General features: G+C 40.9%; 2 protein-coding genes across 9 annotated transcripts in view; both read left to right on the top strand.

Annotated features, from left to right (window-relative positions):
• The window catches only part of PTGR2 (prostaglandin reductase 2), a 28,274-nt gene extending 25,757 nt beyond the window's left edge, over window positions 1-2,517 (top strand). For all 3 annotated transcript variants that reach the window (XM_034992935.1, XM_034992936.1, XM_034992937.1), the window contains one exon: window positions 1,484-2,517. In XM_034992935.1, the coding sequence (XP_034848826.1) occupies window positions 1,484-1,560 (77 nt within the window). In that variant the 3' untranslated portion in view covers window positions 1,561-2,517. The remainder of the gene's footprint in view (window positions 1-1,483) is intronic.
• A 1,100-nt stretch (window positions 2,518-3,617) lies between these two features.
• The window catches only part of ZNF410 (zinc finger protein 410), a 41,294-nt gene continuing 27,410 nt past the window's right edge, over window positions 3,618-17,501 (top strand). For 3 of the 6 annotated variants that reach the window (XR_004677050.1, XM_034992933.1, XM_034992929.1), the window contains exons 1-2: window positions 14,256-14,532; window positions 17,257-17,438. Coding sequence is in view for 5 of the 6 variants with exons in the window: in XM_034992933.1 (XP_034848824.1) it covers window positions 17,406-17,438 (33 nt within the window). In the remaining variant the exon portion in view is untranslated. Of the gene's footprint in view, window positions 3,711-14,255; window positions 14,533-17,256; window positions 17,439-17,501 lie in introns of those variants that run through there. The other 3 variants (XM_034992931.1, XM_034992932.1, XM_034992934.1) reach the window with 3 other exon arrangements.

Raw genomic sequence — 17,501 nt, 5'->3', positions numbered from 1 at the left:
GCGATCCCAGGATCCTGAGGTCATGACCTGAGCCCAAGGCAGACACTTAAGGGACTGAAGCACCCAGGTGCTCCGAGGTTGAATGGTTCTAAGGCATCATAAGATTATATTAAACAGATTTTCAAGTTTCTTTTTTTTTTTTAAGATTTTATTTATTTATTTGAGAAAGAGTGAGCATGAGCCACGAGTTGGGGGGGTGGGGTGGGGAGAGACAAGGCGAGAGGCAGACTTCCTGCTGAGCAGGGAGCCTGGCATGGGGCTCAGTCCCAGGACCCTGGGATCATGACCTGAGCTGAAGGCAGAAGCTTAAACAAGTGAGCCATCCAGGCGCCCTTAGGTTTTTTTTTTCCCTAATATACACGGATTTCTACATTCTTTGTTTCAAGTGAAAGAGATTAAACTGATTTTTTGACTTTTTCAGAAAAAATATTTAATACATTTGATCAATATGTTTACCACACAGAAATATAAATTTCACTCATTTTCCTGGCATAAACAGATGTGTATTTTACTTAGTAAAACTTTATGATTAGATTTCTATTTTTTTTTAAAGATTTTATTTATTTGACAGAGTGAGAGAGCACAAGCAGGAAGAGGGGAAGAGGGAGAGGGAGAAGCAGACTCTCAGCAGAGCAGGGACCCCATGGAGGGGCTAGATCCCAGGACTCCAGGATCACGACCTGAGCCAAAGGCAGACACTTAACTGACTGAGCCATCCAGGCGCCCCTAGATTTCTATAATCTTTCTTTTTTTTTGGAGAGAGTGCGCGAGTGGGGATAGGGAGTGCGGGGACGTGGGGGGAGGCAGAGGCAGAAGGAGAGAGAATCCCAGGCATGCTCCACGCCCAGCACAGAGCCCAATGTGGGGCTCCACCTCATGACCCAGAGATTACCACCCAGAGATCAGGACCTGAGTGGAAATCAAGAGTTGGTCGCTTAGCCATCCAGGTGCCCCAGATTTCTATTATTTTTAATAGTTTTTGAAAAATTATTTTGCTGACATTTTATCCTCATATTTATTCTAGTCTTCAGACTCTGTAAACAGTGAATATTGAGGTAGATATAAATATTTGTAGTTTGGGTAAAAGCACATTTTTAAGATATAAATTGGGTTAGTTTATCTTGTAACTTTTTTTTTAAAAAGAATTTATTTATTTATTTGACAGAGACACAGCGAGAGAGGGAACACAAGCAGGGGGAGTGGGAGAGGGAGAAGCAGGCTTCCCGCTGAGCAGGGAGCCCGATGCGGGGCTCGATCCCAGGACCCTGGGATCATGACCTGAGCTGAAGTCAGACGCCTAACGACTGAGCCACCCAGGCGCCCTATCTTGTAACTTCTTTTCATGACAGTTTCCTTCTATTCTTAATACTAAAATCATCGCAGAAATTATTCAAATTAACTGTACGTGTTTCATGTACTAATAAACATGTATGATAGTGATATCCATGTTTTCATATAACCTAGGTTTTTTTTTTCTTTCTAGTTGCATTCCAGTCCATGATGACAGGAGGTAACATAGGAAAGCAGATAGTTTGCATTTCAGAAGAAACCTCTGTGTAATCTGCATAAGCATCTTTATCAAGGAAATACACAGATTTCTTTCCATTTTGCACAAAGATTTTTAAGATACATTAAAAAATCTTAGAATACAGATAGCTTTTTATTTAAATGTGATCATTGGTAATATTTTCTAGTTGCATAATTTTTTCCTATATCTTCAATATCGTATGTGTTCTCTATATCCAACATGATTATTTACGGTAATAGATTGAAGTCAACATGACCTATTTTTCTTTCTTTTACTAAAACTGATATATGATATTTGATCAGCTATTCTGAAACCACTGGAGATTTGATATAAGTGTTTAATGGGTCAACCTTATAAATCGATTTTTACAGTTAATAACTTTTATTTAAAATAGAATGCTTGAGAAGACACGTAAATATATGTTGACCTGAAAATGCTTTACATAATTCTTGAACTGTAACTTGGTATAAGAATAGAATTGGGATGGCTTTTCTATATTGTAGATGAAAAAGAGATTTAATGGCAGAGCATGTGTTGGGGTTTGGGGGGAATTTAGAGATTGTGGAGCAGTTTTTAGGATAGGAGAGCAGAGGCTTTGTGTTGAGAAGATTAACAGGTCAGTCAGGTTGATGAAGAGACTAGTTTATTACAGAGGATTATCTGTGTTTTGCTAAATAATTTACTGTATAGCCTAAAAACGCAAATATATATTAATAAAAGCATGTTTGTTTTAGGTTAGCAGTTACATACTGTCAAATAGTGTAAAGATTTTGAGCAAATAGATACAAACATCACTTGAAGTTTTAGGTGATTAGAAAGATTTAGGCAACAAAGACAGCTTTAGAAAATGACAGGACTGACTGAGCAAATTAACAATTGGTTGTAAACATGAATGTTCAAGATCTAATGTACCTCTAAATAAGACGGTTTGTTTCATTAATTATAATCAACCCTTTTCAACAATAAAATTGAGGATATTTTTCAAGTGTTGTGCTGGTTTATGGTCACCTTTTTACACCCTGCTATATACTTTTGTCTGCAACATATGTAGGACGTAGATTCAAACTGTGTTAGTAATCAGTCACTCCAGTTGACCTCAGCGTCCTCTTCTTTTATATACCTTTTCTGGACCATTTCATCTCCAGAGAGCGTTGTATGTTGGTAACTCCCAAATCTGCATCTCTATTTCTGACCTCTTCCTTGAGCTTAGGACCACCCAAGTAAAATATCCTGTTGGCACCCGGGATAAACTGTTTATCTAAAGAGGAATTACCTTCCTCTTACATGTTTCTACTTTGTTTTTAAATCACCATTGCGCATCCAAACTAATACTCCTTCACTCATTCAGATGCCTGTCGTCAGGCCTGTCAACCTTGAAAATGCCTTAGAGAACTCCTTTAATTCCCACTGCCACTATCTTAGTAACTGAGTTCCTCATCCTTTGGCACACAGCAAGTATTTAAAAATTAGTAATTTCAAAAAAGTCTCAACCGCATAAAGCTCTAACATGTGGTGGCATCCAGCCTGGAACTCAAGTGTTCTAGTCCCCAGTGTGGATATTCGAGAGCTCTTTCCATCCTCATATAGGGAATCCAGACTCTAGGGAATTCATATTAGAAGAAAAGTTGTACACCTGAGTCTCAATTCTTATCCCGTCCCGAATGGAATGCAGAACTAAATTCTGCAAGTTCCCTTCTCAGGCAGCGAAGATTGAGGTCCTCTTCAGTGAGAACTTTGATAAATGTTTAAGTAGTGCTCTCTCTCTCGCTGGCCTCCATTGTAACTAGTTCTGCTCTCAGCTGACAGGAAAAACTACCCCATCTGCTGCTGCAAGGAAGCAGTGACGTCACGGCTGGAATGAACTGACCCCGTTTTTTGGGCTTCGCAGATCTTGGGGCCTCAAGGCCCGGAATGAATAGGGGTCGGGAGACCACAGCTCCTAGCGTCCGGGGGTTCGGCCCTGCGCAGACAGCCCGGCTCCCGCCCTCCCTCTACGCCTCGGGCGGAACCCCGCGCCGGGCCGCCGAGGTCCTGCCTGGAGCGAGCGAGTGGGTGTGAGCGTTGGGGGCCGGCCAAACTTCCTGTCCCGCGCTGCCGCTGCTTCCGGCGGGAGCCGGAAGACGCTGTGTGTGGACGGAATTCGGGACCGCCTGACGGCTAGCAGGCTGCCCCGGACGGGAAGGTGAGCTCCGGGCTGGGCCAGGCCACACCCGCGCAGCTAGGTGGTCCCCGAGAGAGAGGGAGTCAGTACCGGCTCCTCAGGGGCTCGGGCCGGGTTCGCCTTCGGAGAGGACAGGGAGACCGCCCCCCTTGGGCACCCCTCCCAGATCTGGCGGGCCCGGGAGCGGCCGGTCTGAAGCCCTGTGGCTTTGGCCCTTCCCCTTGCGGCGTTGGGGCTGATGTGATTGCTCCTTTGCTTGGTTTTGGGGGTAGGGGCTTAGGAACAAGACGGTCCTGAGAAAGCTGGAGTCAGCAGCGAGTCCCTAAGGGCGGGGGCTGCTGGACTGCACCCGCAGCCGGGCCCTGCCCGCGGGCCTTGGGGCCCTACGCTAAGGCCTTTGCGGAGGGGGAAGGAGGATGCGAAGAGGACTCTGCCCTGGATATTTCAGCCCAGAGCTACCCTCTTTCTTACGTCCACTTATTTCCTGGGTCTAGAAGAAGGAAGGCTGCCGGCTCTGAGGGGCTTGGCTGCTGGCTTCTCCTTCGCCTGTCATTTCAAAGCGAGGCTGTGGGCTGTGTTTACAGACCGTATGCGTTCGCCGGTTGAATTTATCCTCTGAAGTTTCTTCAGAGGAAAGAATGGAGTTAGTTTATTAAAGTTTATCCTACTTGCTCATGAGCCTGAAATGCATTTAGGCACCATTTGGAAGTTAAATATTACTAACCTGGGACTTAAGAATTTGTACTTCATCACTTTGGCACATGGGCCAACGTAACATATTTGCAAGGAGAGTAAAAGAAACATTTTGAAATAGAGTCAGTGGCATTTTGTTGTTAGGGAGTGAGAAATTCCACTTTGTGTTATTTTAGTGTGGACAGAGTAAAGTCAACTGAACGGAAGATTTAGGTTCTAATTTTTAAGAATTCTTGATTTAAGTACATGTTTGATTTTTGACAAGTTACTTGATCTCTAGTGCTTTTGTTCCTCCTGTGTAGGTGAAGAGGCTTACCTATTTATTCAGCAGATACTTTCTGAATGCTTAGTTTGTTCAAAACATCATACTAGGTTAATGAGAGTTAGAATGAATAAATTCAGCGACCTTAACCAGTGAAAAAAATATGCATGTAGACTAACAGCCAAGGCGGGATGGAGTAGTTGCTAAAGAGAGGTGAAACTGTGTTGCGAAAACACCAAAGAAAAGGACAGATTTGTTTTGATTGGAGGGATGTCTTAGTGGAGGATGGCATTTGAGTTGTATTTTTTTTTTTTAAAGATTTTATTTATTTTTATTTGACACAGAGAGAGATAGAGAGAGAGCACAAGCAGGGGGAGCGGCAGGCAGAGGCAGAGGGAGAAGCAGGCTGCCTCCTGAGCAAGGAGCTGGATGCGGGGCTCGATTCCAGGACCCTGGGATCATGACCTGAGCTGAAGGCAGCCGCTTAACCGACTGAGCCACCCAGGCGCCCCTTGAGTTGTATTTTCAAGGCTGGAAAGGATTTCAAAATATCACAGCTGGATTGGGAGTGTTTATTACTGGTCGAAGAACTATTCTAAGCAAAGACTTGAGCACTGAAATAGGCTGGTGTTCATTCCAAAAGCCAGTCCATGTGGGATGGAGTAAAGGGTTAATTGGAGAATATGGACAGTGCTGTAACTGGAACAGTATTTGAGGATATATTGTAGAATATTTGAAATGCCATGCTTAGGAATTTAACTAGTATTCTGAGGCACTGAATTTTGAGTGAGTGGAGTAACTAACATAAGCATTTCTGTTTTGGAAAGATAATTCAAGTGGCTGCATTAAAAGGTGGATTGAAAGGGGGAATTTTTAGGGCAGGGTGACCAGTTAGAAGCCTATTTTAATAGTGTAGTTGAAAGATAATGAGACCTAAACAGGGTATTACAGGAGGAATAAATTTGGGGAATCAGAACTACTGGGGTTATTTAAATATGGAGGATGAGAGACATTGTTAAAGACCTAGAATTTGCGGCTGAGTGGGAAGAAGATTGGGCAATAATTGAAATGGGTAATACAGGAAGAAGAAAAAGTTTGGTGGTGGAGATGATAATCTCGATTTTGGACATTGTTAGGTTTGAGATGGATATCCGTGGGGAGATAAGAAGTTAGAAATGAAAATTTGGAGTTCAGAAGAGAAGTCAGGATTAGAGACAAAAATTTCGGTATTATTTGCATGTCATTCGTTCACTCTACAGATATTTATTCAGTACTTACTAGGTGCTTGCAGGGAAGTTTGTATGGAAGCCCTTAAATCTCATAGTAAAGCCAACTTTAGAGCTTCACAGTATCAGAAATGACTCGGAGGCCTAAATTCCTTATGAATTACATATAATACTTTGCCAGGCACAGTGCTAGGTAATGGAAGGTAAAGTTGTGACCAAGACAGACTAGTTCCTGCCCTTGTTTATGGAGCTTACAATTTACAGCGTAGCCAGACAAAAAGTGAATACTATATAAAACCAAAGGAATTAGAAACAGCAAGACACCTAGGTGGTTCAGTCAGATAAGTGTCGGCCTTCGGCTCAGGTCATGATCCCAGGGTCCTGAGTCCCACATCAGGCTCCTTGCTCATCTGGGAGCCTCCTTCTCCCTCTGCCTGCCCCTCCCTCTGCTTGTGCTCTTTCTCTCTCTCTCTGACAAATAAATAAAATCTTAAAAAAAAAAAAAAGAAAGGAATTAGAAACAGCAGAGATAGAGAATAAAGGTGGAAGTATGGGGAATCTTCTTTGGATAAGGTGATCAGACAAAGCCTCTCTAAATGAGTTGACAGTTAAGCAGAGCCCAGAAGAATGAAAAAGAGCTAACCAATGGAGAGAAAGGTAAAAGGGTTCCAAGGTAGAGGAAATGACATGTGCACATCCCTAACATCAGAAAGAGCTTAATTTGTTCAAGGAACTAAGATGGCTGAAGCTTGGTGAGCACATAAGGGAGAGTGACTGTTGGAGTGTTTTTGGAGAAGCACGAGTGGATCACATAAGGTTCTCACAGGCCAGGATAAGGGGTTTGGATTTTGTATAGGTGCATTGGGAAGCCAAGTAAAGAGTTTCAAGCAGGTGAGTGATAATAATAGAACTCATATTTTAAGATGATATTTACTACTGTGAAGAGAATAGAATGGATGGAGGCAAGAGTAGAAGCAGGGAGACCAGTTAGGTGGCACTAATAGTAGTTTAGGACAAGTATTGATGGTGGCCTGAAATAGGGTGGTGACAGTAGAGATAGAAGTAGGTGGATTTGATGTCTCAGTAGGACTTGCAGCTGGACTGGATATTGGGAGCAAAGGAAAGAAAGTAATAAAAATGACTCCTAAATGGGGTGAATAGTGGTCTCGTCTTGAGTGGAGGGTTGTGGTGAGTGGGGCTGGCAGAGTGTGATGGGAAACAGGCTTGGGAGAGAATTCATTTTGGACATGTTAAATTTGAGATATTAAATTAAAATGTTAAGTAGAGATGTCAGGTAAGCAATTGTATATGCAAGTCTGCAGCTCAAAGGAGTTATCTGGGCTGTAGATAAAAATTTTGGTGATGAGCACCAGGTGTTGTATGGAAGTGTTGAATAGCTATTATATACTTGAAACTAATACTGCACTGTATGTTAACTAATTGGAATTTAAATAAAAACTTTAAAAAAATTGGAGACTATATCATTTAAAGCCGTAAGTTTACTCTAGGAGGAGAATGTAGCAAGAAAAGAGAGCCTGGGTATTATCCTGAGGAATATTAATATTTAGAGGCTGAGTACAGAAAGAGTGTAGGAGTTACCAAAGGAAACTGGAGGAATGGCAATGATGTAAGAGTAAAATGAGGAGCATGTATCTTGGAAGCAGAGAGTATAAGTAAAGTGTTGGAGGAAGGAGGCAGTGCTTCTAAGGGATACCAGTTATGGCTCTGGTTGCAAGTGACTAGTTTGCTTCAGAAGAGGAATTTATAACAAGGATGTGGGCAGCTCATGGGATCAAAGGAAATGATGAAGGCCCTGGCTTCATGAAGGACAGGAATCGGAGCAGCCCTAGGGGAGGCTGCTAGCAGCATTACTGGCATAAATGGGCTGCTGCAGCAGTTTTCAGCCCTTTGTTACTTCTTTGAGAATTCACATTCTGAGGAAAAGTGTCTCGTTTGTTCAGTATGGGTCAAGTGTCCCAACAGTTGGCCAGTGAAGAAAAGAACACCTTAATCTATAGTCTCAACCGAGGATGTATCCAGTGGGGGAGGGGTGGATCCCCAGACATAATGTAGATCTGTCACCCAAGCAGGAGAAATGAGTGTGTGACAATTAAAAACAATAGTTGTTCATTACAAAGGTCAAGTAAGATTGGGGCTGTTAAGTGTCCCTCGAATTTGGTAACATGAAGATCTTTGGTAACCTTTGTAAGAGAAGTTCTGGTGAAGTGATGGGATTGGATAGTGATTGGAGATTTGAAAGTGGAGACAAGTCTCTTGATAAATTTGGCTCTGAAGGATTGCAGAGAAATGGGGAGGTGACTGGAATAAAAATGAGGGCTGTGGGAATGGAACACCTCAGCAGATCCTGGGAAGGAAGAGGGAAGGCCCAGGATGAATCCTGTAGTTTCTAAAATTCATTCTGGCTTCACAGTTCTCCAATCCAAATTTCTCTCACTAGTACCTGTTACCACTTTGTTGTTAGAATTTAATCAACGTCCAGGGGCGCCTGGGTGGCTCAGTTGGTTAAGCGACTGCCTTCAACTCAGGTCATGATCCTGGAGTCCCGGGATCGAGTCCCCCGAAAAAAAAAAAAGAATTTAATCAACGTCCATAATATGCTAGATAGGGATATAAAAAGTTAACTTGGGTTTTTTTTTTTTTTTAAGATTTTATTTATTTATTTGAGAGAGAGAATGAGATAGAGAGAGCATGAGAGGGGGGAGGGTCAGAGGGAGAAGCAGACTCCCTGCTGAGCAGGGAGCCCGATGCGGGACTCGATCCCGGGACTCCAGGATCATGACCTGAGCTGAAGGCAGTCGCTTAACCAACTGAGCCACCCAGGCGCCCCTGTTTTTTTTTTTTTTTTAAGATTATTTGTCAGAGAGATTGTACTCACAAGTAGGAGCGGTGGGCAGAGGGAGAAGCAGGCTCTCCGCTGAGCAGGGGGCCTGATGCAGGACTCGATCCCAGGCCCCTGGGATCATGACCTGAGCCGAAGGCAGATGCTTCAGGGACTGAGCCACCCAGGTGTCCCTAGTTACTTTGTTTTTCTTTCCCTAGGACATTTTTTTTTTTTAATTTTATTTATTTATTTGTCAGAGAGAGAGAGTGAGTACAAGCAGGGGGAGCTGCAGGCAGAGGAAGAAGCAGGCTCCACACTCAGACACTTAACCCACTGAGCCACCCAGGCATCCGGTCCCAGGACTACTGTTTTATACCAAAATTTAAACCGTTAGTTCGTTCGTCCGTCCTTCCTTCCTTCCTTCCTTCCTTCCTTCCTTCCTTTCTTTCCTTTCTTTCCTTTCTTTCCTTCCTTCCTTCCCTTTTTAAAAAATATTTTATTTATTTGACAGCGAGAGAGGGAACACAAGCAGGGGGAGTGGGAGAGGGAGAAGCAGGCCTCCTGTGAGCAGGGAGCTGGATGCAGGGCTCTATCCCAGGACCCTGGGATCATGACCTGGAGTCGAAGGCAGACTCTTAACAATTGAGCCACCCAGACGCCCCTAAACTGTTCTTTTTTTAATTTTAATTTTTGAGCATGGTAATTCCCTATCATTAGTAGAATTTTTGTTTTAGTTTTTTTCATCTTTAGTGAAGCATTGTTTAGGTCTATATTTGTGGTCAGCCACAGGTAGATATGGAGGGAACTGAGAAGCAGATTGGTTACCTATTGGGGGACATTTCTTCCCTCTTTTTTCTCACCCTCCCCTTCTTTCTGAAAGTGGGTCAAGGTCAAGGCATTTTCTACCTCCCTGAAGTAAGAGTGGTACTGATATTCTAGGCTTTGTTTTCCTGGGGTGGAATCGCATTGCTTTTGAGAAGTTGACACAATGATGTTCTGTTCTTTCTTGAGGCAGAGCACTAAAAGCCCCTGGTCATCTTTCCCTTTGGAATACACTCCCTTCTGTGTGGCAGTCAGGACTGAGGCAAGGTACCACCTGTATCAGCTCTGTTCTCCTGTTGCTTGTTTAGTTTATTTTGGCTTGGTTCTCCCACCCAATATCTCTCTATGTAGCCTGCGTTAGTTTTAGGCCATTTCTACCCTCCTAACTTGGTGTTACCACTAATTCCTGTCTTGTGTAAGGATTCAAGTAATTTCAGTTTCCCCGAGACTCTGATCAATGATAATTGCTGATTGTAATATATATATATATATGATACATATATATATATATAGCAGATTTATATCAATGGCTTTACGTTTTATGGCTGAGTCTCTGTTTAACATATGTATTTTAGACTTTTGAAGATATTTTATACTGTTTTCCAGTCTTTGGGATGTAATCTTAAGTAGCTTTTGAGATCAGTTTAGTGAGTTTTATTTTTTATTTTTTTTATTTTTTTAAAGATTTTATTTATTTATTTGAGAGAGAGAATGAGATAGAGAGAGAGCATGAGAGGGGGGAGGGTCAGAGGGAGAAGCGGACTCCCCGCTGAGCAGGGAGCCCGATGTGGGACTCGATCCCGGGACTCCAGGATCATGACCTGAGCCGAAGGCAGTCGCTTAACCAACTGAGCCACCCAGGCGCCCCTAGTGAGTTTTATTTTTAAAAAGTCAGAGTGCATGAGATTAGCATAGGCTAGTATTGTTTCATGAAAATGTGTTACTTGTATGTGTCTTAGTGAGTATTTCATTCTCTGGGGTGTGATGGAAAATGTATCTTACTGTGATTTGCAGTCAAAATGTTTGAAAACCACTGCTTTATAGGGAATTTGGACTCAGTAATAAAAGGCAGATTTCTTTTTTTTTTTAAAGATTTTATTTATTTATTTATTTGAGAGAGAGAGAGAGAGAGAGAGAGAGAGAGAGAAACAGCATGAGAGGGGGGAGGGTCAGAGGGAGAAGCAGGCTCCCCGCCGAGCCGGGAGCCCGATGCGGGACTCGATCCCAGGACTCCGGGATCATGACCTGAGCCAAAGGCAGTCGCTTAACCAACTGAGCCACGCAGGTGCCCGGCAGGTTTCTTTTCTTAAGATTTTATTTTAAGTAATCTCTATACCCAACGGGAGGCTGGAACTAACAACCCCAAGATCAACAGTCACACACACTACCAACTGAGCCAGCCAGGCGCATTTCTTACAAAGCATTTGAAACATTTACTTGTTTCTTTTTTTAAAAGATTTTATTTATTTATTTGAGCGAGAGAGTGAGCTAGAGAGCAGGAGTGGTGGTGGGCGGGGGTGGGGGAGGAGGAAGGGCAGAGGGAGAAGATGACTCCCCACTGAGCAGGGAGCCCCATGCGACTCCCAGGACCCTGGGATCATGACCTGAGCTGAAGGCAGATGCTTAACCGTCTGAGCCACCCAGGTGCCCTATTTACTTGTTTCTTAAGCACTTATGCAGAGCTTTGTTTCTGAAGAATTTTTGAATTATTTCTGTTGACTGATACATAAATAATCCTAGGGTAGATTTGTTTCATCTGTATTTCAGATGAATTTCCTAGGGTCCGGAAGATGAGTAGCCTGCCTAGGTCTCAACCAAAAATCAGAGGCAGAATTTAGATTTCTGTTTTAGAGACCTTGGATTTTTTTTTTTAATAAACATGTCTCAGCTTCTTTATTTAACTTGTTCAGCTACTTAATGCATAATTTGCTGGATGATATTGAGTGTACTGTAGAAGAAGAATGCAGTTAATCAGACTTCAGTTCTCAGGATTTGTTTATTTGGCTAAAAACAGAAGGAGAATTGTTCTCAGGATGGTCTAGATCATAGAGATTGCTATTGTCTTAAATCTGCTTTACTTTTGCTGTGAGTTCTTTTGTTACCAATTTACAGAACTTTTCAGGGCTTCCTGTGTTCTTTGCTTTGGTTCATTGCAAAGGTTTGTATTGCCTGCATTCTTTTTAACCTTAAGGCTGACTATGGGATAACATATTAACATTTTCTGCTATTATTAGCTGTTAACATAATAACATTGGCAGGGTTAGTGGATTTCTAAAAAACAGAATTTCTGCTAGACCAAGGTAATTTTCTGTAAGCAGTCTAATGTGCTTTGGTGGCCATAGGGAACCATGCACACAGTAGAATCCTGTTGTTGCCAAGAGTAGAGGAAGAAAAGGGTCTGACTAGAACTACATATTTCATATTTATTAATAATAATTATTAGACCAATCCTTGGGTGTCTGAGATCATTTTGTTTTGTTATGAACTCTTTATCCACAGCCAAGATGCCTTATTTATGATTTGTGGAAAATACGATTTGATGGGCCTACCCTTGGTTGCTGATAGTTAAATGTCATTATCTCTTATTATTTATGGGGCTAAATTAGTAATTTTTCTAATTTGAAAGGAAAGGGTATAAATTTTGACTGTCTACCAGGTAAAGATAAAAAAAACCAAATATGTTCACATTCAAGAATTTGGGGTGACCACTCAGTATTGCATTTCTAGTCTCTTAATTAATAGCATAAGAAAGCCTGGGAAGAAATCTCCTTGAGACCCATAATTACCTTAAAAATAGCTTCCTTTTGGGACACCTGGGTGGCTCAGTCAGTTAAGTGGCTGCCTTCGGCTCAGGTCATGATCCCAGGGTCCTTAGGCTCAAGCCCCGCATCGGGCTCCCTGCTCAGTGGAGAGTCTGCTTCTTCCTCTCCCTCTGCCTGCTGCTCTGCCTACTTGTGCTCTTTCTCTATTTCTCTGTCAAATAAATAAATAAAATCTTAAAAAAAAAAGCTTCCTTTTGGTAAGAGCCGTGCCTTTCACTCCACTGTCAATCAAATTGCATTTAAAGGAGGAACATTGCATTGGACACTATATTGGCCCCCATACTGGCAAATTTTTATTATGATTACTCTAAATATACTTTGACATAAAGCTAGGTAGTAATTCTTATCCTTCTATGCTGAAGCTCCCAGTAGCTCTTAATCAACTACAAGATCAAAACTAAGTTTACAAATAATTCAGTAATAACAGTGGTAGGGTCAGTGGATTTTTAAAAAAAAATTAACATGCTGAACCAAGATTGTTTTCTTTAAGCAGTCTAATATATATTTTTAATTGATGAATAGTTGACAATGTTAAATTAGTTTCAGGTGTACAACATAATGATTTGACAATTTGACACATTACCACAATTTGATACACTACTCAGTGCTCACCAGGATAAGGGTAGTTGCCATCTACCACCATACAAATTTATTACAGTATTAGCAGTCTGATGTTTTGATGGCTCTAGGGAATCATGTAGGTAGTTCAGTTTAGTTCTATCAGTTGTTGCCATGATTTATATCTTTATGAATAAGTATACAGTTGTAAACCACACCATAAAACAAAATTCAAAATAACATTCATATTATTTGGTAGGGATGTCGTTTTGCTGAAATGCGGCACTTAATGTTGAACTTATTAGTGGAAAGATTTAGCCTTGGATTCAATAATATATTTCCTCTGTTTCTACATTTTAACTAGTTAATACTATGCAGAGAATATCATACAAGGTATGTATTTAAAATGTCAAGACATTGTTAAGCAGCATGTGATAATGGGATCTCACATGTAACCAAAACTGAATAGAAGTCCTTGAATGCCAATTTTAATGTGGTATTGATAGGCGTATTGTCAGAGTTAGAGTTGCCTTGTTCAAATGAAGATAAGATTTGTGTTGCAAATGAGAACACACAGAATGGGAGGAAGTTTGTGCAAATCAGATATCTGATAAGGGGCTTGTATCTAGAATATATAAAGAACTCTTACAACTCAATAATAAAAAAGATAACTCAATTTAAAAAATGGGCCAGTGATCTGAATAAGTATTTCTCCTAAAAAGATGTACAAATGGTCTATAAACACATGAAGAGATGCTCAATATCATTAGCCATCAGGTAATGCAACTCAAAACCACAATGAGTTACCATTCACACCTACTATGAGGGCTATAATAATGTGTTGGTGGGAATGTAGAGAAATCCACTGCTTGTGGGATTATGAAATGGTGCAGAAAACAGCCTGGTAATTCCTCAAGAGGTTAAACATAGAGTTACCATATGACCTAGCAATTCCACATCTAGGTGTATATCCAAAAGAGTAAGAACATATGTCTACTCAAAAACTTGTACATAAATGTTCATAGCAGCATTATTCATAATAGCCAAATTGTAGAAATAATCCAATGTCCATTAAGTGGTACATGGATAAATAAAATGTATATCCATACAATAGAATATTATTGGCAGTAAAAAGAAATTAAGTACCGATTCATGCTACAAGAGGGCTGGACCTTGGGAGCATTATGCTAAGTGATAGCAGTTAAGCACAAAAGATCACATGTATAATTCCATTTATATGAAATGTTTAGAATAGGCAAATCCATAAGAGACAGGAATTAGTGGTTCCCTAGGCCTGGTTGGGGTGGGGGTTGGGAAGAAATGGGGAGTGATTGCTGATAGGTACAGGGTTTCTTTTTTGGGGTGATGAAATTGTTGTAAAATTGATTGTGGTTGTGGTTGCACAACTCTGTGGATATACTAAAAACAATTTAACTGTACTCTTTGAGTGTATTGTATGGTATATGAATTATATCTCATTGAAACTGTTATTTTAAAATTGCATTGCAGTTTTTGAAACCTGTTAAATGATAATGGGAATTGAGAATAGAAACAAATTTAATTGCATATTTGCCATCACACTTCCGGCTGATGTACATAGCGAGTTGCTGTGTTAAAGGTGAGATTCACACAGTACACTTGATAAGGTACTGCCTGCCTGTGCTACTCTATCCTACCTACTAGTCTCTCTTTAGTTTAGTGCACATACAAACCACAAATGTGGGCAACAGATTTGGGCAGAACTCAGTTATAATATGGATACCTATTTGTTCCAGAAAATGCTTGTGTTATTTTTTTGAAAAATTATCACTGAAATGAAGACACTAAAATAAAAAGATATAAGATATCATAGATAACCATGGACCCTTGAGAAATGGTGATCTAGAGGTGGCTCTTAAACTATAAGAGAGGTGGCAGCTTCCTTCTTTTTTTTTTTTTAAGATTTTATTTATTTATTTGACAGAGAGAGACACAGCGAGAGAGGGAACACAAGCAGGGGGAGTGAGAGAGGGAGAAGCAGGCTTCCCGCTGAGCAGGGAGCCCGATGCGGGGCTCGATCCCAGGACCCTGGGATCCTGACCTGAGCCAGCAGACGCTTAACGACTGAGCCACCCAGGCGCCCCGGCAGCTTCCTTCTTTAAATTGTTATTACAGCTTCGCAAAAGTATCTAAGATCTGGTATATGATTTTTCCCTTGTTCAGTGCACATATTCATAAACTTCATTTTTTTTTTTCATTTTTCATTAGGTAAGGATAATGGAAACGCAGGGAGCATCATTGGTTTCTAAGAAACCTAACGAATATAAAGGGCAGCAAATAGTTGTTTAGTTTCTTAGAGATTTTACATTCCTGGAAACTCAGAGTTTGAGGAACCTTAAGAATAACCTAAACAAATATTTGGTTATTTCTTGGCTTCTTGAGATGAACTGGAATTGGGGAGAAGGAATTCTTAAACCCTGGTGTTTCAAGGTCAGACGTAGATAGATGTAAGTAGATAGATGTAATCACTATTCATGCCAACCTGCTCTGTGGGTAGGAGTCCTGGTTCTGCAACTTAATAACTTGAGCAAGTGATGCACTGAACCTTGGTTCCTTCCTCTGTGGAAAAAAGGGATGAATAAACAACATTGAACTATTATGTACAGAGCTTGAATAAGAAAAACGTATGGTAAAGGAAAAGTCAGAGATTTATGATACTTGATTTTATGTGGGAAACTTAAATAAAAGGACACTTTTTTTTTTTTTTTAAGATTTTATTTATCCATTTGACAGACAGCAAGAGAGGCAACACAAGCAGGGGGAGTGGGAGAGGGAGAAGCCGGCTTCCCACAGAGCAGGGAGCCCAATGTGGGGCTCGATCCCAGGACCCTGGGATCATGACCTGAGCCGAAGGCAGACGCTTAAGGACTGAGCCACCCAGGTGCCCCAAAAGGACACTTTCATTTACATCTTGTGAATTGTTATTTTTTTATGACGAAAGTGAGGATTTCTGGAAACTAGCAAGGGGGAGAGGAAGGAACCAACAGGACAATAAACATTCAGGAACTTAAAAATGCCTTTTTTGTAGAGTAAGCCTGCCTTGTTCTAACTTTCCAGTCACTTTGGTATTAATTGAAAACTCCCATCCTGGGTACATTTTACACTCTGTAATTACTTTGTATACGGTAGTGCTCCCAATTTTAGCAACAATTGTACAAAATACAGTGGACTCTTTTGTCAAAAGTCTGAAAAAACTAAACGATAAGAAAGTAAGAATTTTAATTATGGGGGGAGAATAGCTACATCAGGGTCCCAAGGGTACTACTTTTGGGAAACACTGTTCAGATTTTGACTGTATAACTACTTTTAGAAAGATGAGGAAATTGAGAAAAGAAAAATAAGTCATACCAGCTTGCCACCTAATATAGTTACTATCATAGTTGTATTAATTTCCTTTTACTTTTTTCTGTTCATATCTTAATTAGTTTTAATAATAACAAGTATATAATTTTGTATTTTGTTTTTGTAATTTAACATGTCATTGGCACTTCTTGTTGCATTATTTTTATAACTATACTTTTAAGTGACAGTGCCATAACCTAATTAAACATTCCCTAAGTGTTGGGTATATATGTGTATTTATATCTTGCTTGCAGTTGTTTATTATTATAGATGCTAACGTGAAGTTCTTTGGGCATAAAATTTTTCTATTTTTAAGACCTTTTCTTTTTTTTTTTTTTTTTTTTAAAGATTTATTTATTTGACAGAGAGAGACACAGAGAGAGGGGGAACACAAGCAGGGGGAGTGGGAGAGGGAGAAGCAGGCTTCCCGCGGAGCGGAGAGCCCGATGCGGGGCTCGATCCCAGGACCCCGGGATCATGACCTGAGCCGAAGGCAGACGCTTAACGACTGAGCCACCCAGGCGCCCCAAGACCTTTTCTTAAAATAGATTATTAGAAGTAGGAATTCTATGAAGTACAACTTTTAATGGATTTTTTTTTTTTAAGATTTTATTTATTTGACAGAGACAGACACAGTGAGAGCAGGAACGTAAGCAGGGGGAGTGGGAGAGGGAGAAGCAGACTTCCCGCAGAGCAGGGAGCCCGATGCGGGGCTCAATCCCAGGACCCTGGAACCATGACCCAAGCCGAAGGCAGACGCTTAACAACTGAGCCACCCAGGTGCCCCCTTTTAATGGATTTTGACATCTGTTGGGCTTGTTCTATTTTAAAACAAGTGTTTTGGGCTGAATTCTTTATTTGCTTGCTTGTTGTGATTTTCAGATATGTGGAGAAGTGCCTTTGTTTATTTAGCTACATTTTTCTACTACTCTAATTCTCTCTCTCTCTCATCCTTTTTTAGGCTAAATTGATTACCCACCCAGCACAGCATCTTACAGGAAAAGCATAGCATTTCCTAGAGGAATATGAGCATAACAGGAAGGTGTCATTGACTCTGAATTAAATTTTTAACCTGTCCCTGAACAGCTACAGGATTTGGAAGCTGAATCAATGTTATCAGATGAGTTAGAATCCAAACCAGAGGTGAGCCCAGGCAGTGCTATCTATCTATCTATCTATCTATCTATCTATCTATCTATCTATCTA

Source organism: Mirounga leonina, unplaced genomic scaffold, assembly GCF_011800145.1.
Source record: "Mirounga leonina isolate KUSES-001 unplaced genomic scaffold, KU_Mleo_1.0 Mir_82, whole genome shotgun sequence".
Taxonomy (NCBI): domain Eukaryota; kingdom Metazoa; phylum Chordata; class Mammalia; order Carnivora; family Phocidae; genus Mirounga; species Mirounga leonina.
Note: the sequence above shows the minus strand (reverse complement) of the source record. Positions and strands in the feature narration are given on the sequence as shown.